Below are 7,218 nucleotides of genomic sequence, written 5' to 3'. Positions count from 1 at the left end.
TAAACATAACGTCGGAAGTAGTGCGCTGTATAGAAAACCAGATTTACTGTACAGCGCACTACTTCCGACGTTATGTTTAACGCATAGGAAAGGCAGCGGAAGTCGATGAAGTTTTTTCGGAAATCAATTTAGTGTTAAACGCACAATATTTGTGTTACATAATTTTATTTGCAAGAGGTCAGGACTTCTTAATGGCGGTTACCGGCACGAAATTTGAATAATGTTACTCAAAAATAGAATTCTGCCATAAATTTGAGCGGGTGAGTGAAAAACAGCTCACTTTGGAAAAAATGCCAAGTTACTCAAAAATGAGTATCGTCCAAAATTCAAACGTGTGAGTGAAAAATCACTCAGTTAAGAAAAATGCTGTCACTCACTTTTTTAAATTTTCAATGAAATCGAAAAGTGAGTAAAATTCTACTCTCCTGAGAGTAGTTTTGAACGAGCGTGAACGAACGACCGCAAGAAAGCAAGCAGTCAAAAAGAGAAAAGAAGTTGAGTACGCGTTTCTGCCGTCGATCCGCTTGTGCTTCAGAATTTGCAACTTTTTCTCCGATTAGGGCCCGTTTTTCCGTCGAAATTCCATCAAAATGAGCTCCGCGGTAATGTTGTTCGCCTGTTCGAAGTGTTTTTCACGCCATCCGTTCGAGGAATTGTCCCCTGGGCAGCAACTTTGCAAGGTAATTTTTGGTGGCACACAAAGCCAAATCATGGCTGATGAATGGCGAATCGAGGACAGGGAAAAGATGCTGTTGCAAAATCTGCGTCACTGCGGGATGTGGACAGACCTTGGATCGGGACATTTTTGAAAGTGCGACAACCGAGTGCCTAAAAACTGTGATTGTTACGAGCAAAATGAGTGGGAAGAGAGTGAAAATGGCCGGAATACAGTGCCGAGGGAACATTTTTGGTGACACTATGGATACATTGCGAAAAACTACGCCACAAATCATCGGCTTTCAAATGACCCTGCTTGAGTAGTAGTGACGTGTATTGAAGCCGATCCGAGGAAAAACAGTTTTGACTGATGCAAGTGAAGAATGGATCGGATTCCTTATTTGTGTGAATTTGAGTAAATCCTGTAATAACGTCCATCGGATATTTAAAAAAACAGTGCACTTACAATCATAATTTTGACAAAGTGTAAAGAAAATACATCACTTCAAGCCACTTTCGTATGGTGGTCAGGGCTGCCAGTTGAACGCCATAGTGTGAGCTGTGAAGTGTTTCGTGCCAGGACCGTACTCAGAGGACGTTGAAATATTTCCTAAGTTTGTACATTCCGATTTTTTTTTCAAAGTTCTAGAAGCAAACAAAATGGACAATGGATAAGTATTATACATTTTATTTTAACAATGCCCAGTAAGCTAACAAATACTGTTAATTTATGCAATAAAAATCAATGAGAAAATCTAAGGTATTTCAAAAAAAAATTATTCATTCTTTACAGGTCAGAGAACGTTTGAAAATTACGTTTATGCAATTCAGTATTATAATTCTTTTTTTTGTATTACTCATTTAAGTGTCATAATGACCTATTTTTCCGTACCGGTTCACAAGGGGCCGTTCATAAACCACGTAGACTTTTTGGGGGGAGGGGGGGTCTGGACAAAGTCTACGCTCCATACAAATTTATTTTTTTTTGTATGGACAAAAGTCTACGAGGGGGGGGTCTGAGATGACCAAATTTTGGTCTACGTGGTTTATGAACAGCCCCTAATGCAACTGAAATAAGCTGCATAATGTTCATTATGCAACTCATTCTAAAGGCATTATAAACATTATGCAACTCAATTGAGTTGTATAATGATAAAGCCTTGAATGAAACTCGCTGCAAAACTCGTTTTTTTAGCACTCTCGGCAAGCCTCGTTGGATAAATGGTCGACTCGTGCTGAAAAAAAGTAAGCATGACACCCATTGATGATGTGCCGTAAGCTGTTGGGGGCATCGACTCTATTCCCTTATCTTTCCTTTCCCTATCCCATCCCTCATTCCTCCCTTCGCTCTCCCTCAGGTAAATGGAGGAGAACGTTCCTCTTGAGCCGACCTACTGATACCTGATAGGGGCATCGAGGGTAATATGCACTGTCGAGGCAAAACGCACTCCCTTCGTTTTTTCAGTCAATGTTCAGCCGATTCTCATGAAATTTTGTACACTGATAGCACTGATCGTGCCTACTCTGCCGTGAATCGCATATTTGTTCCATTTGCATAGGAAATCCAGCAAAGATGGGACTGATATGTGATTCACGGCAGTACTTGTGTACAAAATTTCATGAGAATCGGTTGAAAATTGACTGAGTTATAGCAAAAACCAGACCCGTCCAAAAAAAAAAATCGGGAGCAAGTTGATTTGTTTTATATCACTATGACGCACACAGGCTTACAGGGGATAGACAAAATGATCGGGACACAAAATGATCCCTCCTCTAAAAATTAGAGGGATAGACAAAATGATCCCTTCTCTAAAAATTTTCAAACAGCTGTAACTTTTCGAAAAGTGCATCATAAATTCTCAAATTCTCACTGTAGGTTGATCAAAATTTGGAAAAGATCGGACTATTCTGCACGAAGTTATAAATATTCCAGAAAAAGGTAAAATTATCCGAGAGCCAACTTTGAGCTGTTATATCTCCGGATTCAATGAACCGAATGCAATGAAATTTTGACCATTTATGTCTTATATAATGTGCTTTGAAAAACTCCCTGGGCTTGGATTATATCTTCCAGGAAGCTTCGATTACAGGCATGTAGTCGATGTGCTTTACAGTAATGATTGGAATAGCTGAATGTATAATCAATGGCAAACAATTCTGTAAAAATCATATCTTCAAGTCATCTGATATAGTTATACTGATCATGCTACTGCATAGTATATAGAACATTTGTCGAAGTCATTTATGTGCTGGGAAAATATAATTTCAAGTTGGTGAGAATATTACAAACTGAGGGAGGGTAATAGGCCCAGTCAGACCCCTGAATGGGTAATGTGGGTTAGTCTATGGGAATGCCATTGAAGGTTTGTAATATTCTCCGAGGCTTTCGAAATCCAACAGGGCGCGTCCCCGGGTTGCGGATAGGGGGAAAAGGGAGATTTTTCGCATTTGTACTGTAGTCAGCCAATGTGATATTATCTCCTATGGTGTTGTAGTGCGAATGAATGATCCCATTCTATGGGAATTTGAACCTTGTAATGTATTGTTTATTAACTCCAATTTTCTAAGTTTGACGAGGTTTTGAAGACAAACATGTGATGAGAGAATTGCCTAATAGGAAAGTCACATCAGCAAAACTTTTAGGATGCAAATGCTATCCATGGGGTCATGTCTAGCATTTAATATGTATGGCAATGACTGGTTCTTACCTAGCAGGGGTACTACAAGACCACGCGGACAATTCGATTAAGGCTTAATTGGGGATAATCTATTTTCCAGAACTGAAGGGACATTTTTTCCGGGATGACTGGCGAGTCGGAGAGGGTAGAAGTTTCCGTTTGTTATAATTGACAAAACAAACAATTGGGCGCTTTTCTCTTTCTTTGACTTGCTTGGTATTTTGTGGATTATTGTTTTTTGGTTTTGGAAGCTATGCGATTCACTATTGAGTCTTAAAATTATTTTGCATCTGAATAGCATTGATATTGTCAAGTCTGTACCAACACCCTAATCCCACACCAAAATACCCTTTTCCTATCCCATGGCGTTTATGTGGTCAGCAAAGACTATTCAGCCATTACCCCTCCTTATCATCGGCTTTGGACTGACTTGCGCTCTCATTGCCCCACCAAATGCTGCAAAATGAAAATGAAAATGAAAATATAATGTGCTTTGTAAAACTTTTGACTTAACCCAAAATTTCTTTACACGGAAGAAAATTATAACGACTACATTATTTTTCTAATAAAACATAAAATTTTCTTAAATTTCAACATCGTTTGAAAATTCAAGATGCTAATCAAAGTTCATTTAATTTCCATCCAATTGTCTTGAATACAGATATGTTTTAAAAGAAAGTAACAACATAGTCGGCAATTCATTGAAAAAGTAATGGGATGCATATTAAAAATAGACCAATTTACCAAATAATCATAAAATTAATGAAATCGCTATAACTTTTTCTCTTGTTAATAATTTCAAGTTGAGTCAAACGTTTTTCAGAGCTCATTATATAAGTCATACATGGACAAAATTTCATTGCATTCGGTTCTTTGAATCCGGAGATACAACAGCTCAATTTGGCTATCGGATAATTTTACCTTTTTTCTAAAATGCTTATAACTTCGTGCAGAATAGTCAGATCTTTTTCAATTTTTTTTTCAATTGATACACAACTAGTTGATCAACTTACAGAAAAAAAATTGAGAATATTTGATACACTTTTCGAAAAGTTACAGCTAATTGAATATTTTTTGAAATGTGAAAATTTTGCCTGTCCCGATCATTTTGTCTATCTCCTGTATACGTCAAAACATACATATATTCAATATTTTTTGTTCGGCGCAAGCCCATCTGTCAAAGTAAGGCTTCAATTGTGAGTATCGAAAAGTGCGTGCGCTGTTTCCGTAAGCTCTGTAAAAGCGAGCTAAAGTGATTTTCAAGAACGAAATTGTATCGCCACCAGAACAAAGTTATAATTTACGTTCTTAATGTGTAAATTCATGTGATTGAAGCTAGGTAAAGCTTATTTCAAGCAAAATTTAAGTGACTCATTATTGTGCCAAGGAACACCGAAAATCACACAATTATGGGTCACTTTTTGTGCAGCATAAAATTGAGAGTTCTGCGTACATGGGCATTGCATACTTTTAGGCGTTTATCGGTGGTTGTGTTGAAAATTTTGTCCCAATTTTGAAAAATTGATTCCAAATTGTGAAAACACGCTTCGTTAAGAGGTTTGAGACCAGGTTTAGATTCTACTGTAGTTGATCTATCGAGAATAAATAATCATTCATTGAAAAAAATAGACAAAACATTATTGTTGAGCCGTTTCTTCTTGACTGATTCATAATAGACAACAAATTGACCCATAATTGTTACACAGCCAATTTTGACCCATTATTGTAGTTTTCATTAATTACCAACATTTTAATAATTTTCACCGCCCAAATCTGCCCTCGGACGCATAACACAAACACATAACACATGTTACAATAGAAAAACACGACAAAACCACATTTTAAGTTTTAATATAAACTTTTGATATTGTCGCATATGATTCAACGCAATTCAACAATCGAAATATATATAAATTCATAAATTGACAAAATATTTCAACAATACGAACCAAAATATGACTTTTTACATAAAAACCTCAAAAATGTCGAAATGTAACATGTGACATTTATGCGTCCGACGGCAGCAAAGTGAATTTACAAGCAGATTTTTATATAAAACAGTAAAAAGGAGTTTCAATGAAGAGAATATAAAATAAAAATAATGAAAATGTAATTTTTGTATGAAAAACTATTCATGTTATGAAATGATTGCTCCTTGAGTGACCCATAATTGTGCAATGAGTGTATATTAAGGCTAAATTTTAAAATATATCGTTTTGAATGATAGTATTTGCACGCATTAAAACAATAGGGGGATTCAATTAACAGCGTAAACCGCTGATTAAAGATTATTTTGATTAAACGTCGCGATCGCCAAGGCAGTCTTTGATTATTTTTCATTCGGAATTCCATGAAACATTTCAAATAGCTGAAAATTATGGTTTACGCAGAAATTGAAACTGTTTAGTGAGTCCCATTAATATGGTATTGCCAAGCTTGCTATTTGATGAAAATATTCGCGAAATGATGAGATTCGCTTTCGACAACGAATACGTTTTCACCCTTCCTCGCTTTATCAAACCAACCTCCCGTACGAATAGCACATGATCAGACTCGACGCTGATCAGCATTGTTGGCTGCTCCTTTTCGCCGTTGAGCTTTTGCGTTCCAGCCAAGCCTGTCTTTTCATCGCTTCCGATGCTTTTCGGTCAGCTTATTGCGAAGCATCGTAGGCTGGAAACGTTATTGGTGTGGTGTTGGTACATGCGAATGTTGCTTCTGTGTGCGTGTCGAGCGTTTGTGCCGTAGCTTCTAAAACCAAACCATTCGGTGTTGTTCGTTTATTCCGTTTATTCGGATGAGCATGTGGCGGCACTGACAGATGTGTGCGAAATCGTTTGTGAGTTACATGTTCGTTTTGCCACCTCTTTGCCTCTGGTCATCGCTGAGCAGTGTACAGTTCAATCGCAAGCGATAAAAATACAGTTGATAAGTTGATTGAGCATTCGTGAGGTGATAATTTGCATCATTGGGTATTGCCTTTTTATATGCTTATGAACGCATCTTCCCTAACTGGTGCATATGACCCCAGAATCCCCTAGTATCAGTCTACCCCGTTTGACATAATGCCATTTGGCGTAATGCCGTTTGGTATAATAGTCATTTGGCATAATATTCGTTTGGCATAATGGTCGCTTGGCATAACAATAACTGAAGTTGTATGTATTGATCATTTTTATGTAGGGTGACGATGGGTGTTATCGGCAGGTTTGTTCTCTTCGTCATGGGGGGTTCTGTGAGCCGAATTGCCTGAAATTTGGGCATACAATTCAGCTAGGTTGGGAAGGGTTCGAGGCCTGCTCTGAGACCTTACTTACATACTTACCGATCAGGCTAAGGCCGGGTGGTCTATGCTGTACATATGTAGTAGCCGTTTCCATTCCACTCGGTCCATTGCTGTTTGTCTCCAGTTCAGCACTCTGCGTAGGGTCCGCAGATCGTCCTCCACTTGGTCGACCCACCTAGCTCGCTGGGCTCCACGTCTTCTTGTACCGGTCGGATGACTCTCGAGAACCATTTTAATCGGATTGCTATCCGAAATTCTGTTGACGTGACCCGCCCACCGTAGCCTCCCGATTTTCGCGATGTGGACAATGGTTGGTTCTCTCAGCAGCTGATGCAGCTCGTGGTTCATTCGTCTTCTCCAAGTCCCGTCTTCAATCTGCACTCCGCCGTAGATGGTACGCCACACCTTCCGTTCGAAAACTCCAAGGGCGCGTTAATCCTCTGCACGTAGGGTCCATGTTTCGTGCCCATAGAGGACGACCGGTCTAATCGGCGTTTTGTAGATGATTAACTTCGTGTTACGGCGAACTTTATTCGAACGTAGAGTTTTGCGGAGTCCAAAGTAAGCACGATTTCCTGACACAATACGCCTCTGAAT

At 38.7% G+C, this 7,218-nt stretch overlaps 1 protein-coding gene across 1 annotated transcript in view; it reads left to right on the top strand.

Annotated features, from left to right (window-relative positions):
• Nucleotides 1-444: 444 nt before the first annotated feature.
• Nucleotides 445-7,218, top strand: part of LOC109431665 (serine-aspartate repeat-containing protein C) — a 42,031-nt gene continuing 35,257 nt past the window's right edge. Inside the window, exon 1 of the mRNA XM_019707912.3 lies at nucleotides 445-680. Within this exon, the coding sequence (XP_019563457.3) occupies nucleotides 591-680 (90 nt within the window). The 5' untranslated portion in view covers nucleotides 445-590. The remainder of the gene's footprint in view (nucleotides 681-7,218) is intronic.

This window comes from Aedes albopictus, chromosome 2 (assembly GCF_035046485.1).
Source record: "Aedes albopictus strain Foshan chromosome 2, AalbF5, whole genome shotgun sequence".
NCBI lineage: Eukaryota > Metazoa > Arthropoda > Insecta > Diptera > Culicidae > Aedes > Aedes albopictus.
Note: the sequence above shows the minus strand (reverse complement) of the source record. Positions and strands in the feature narration are given on the sequence as shown.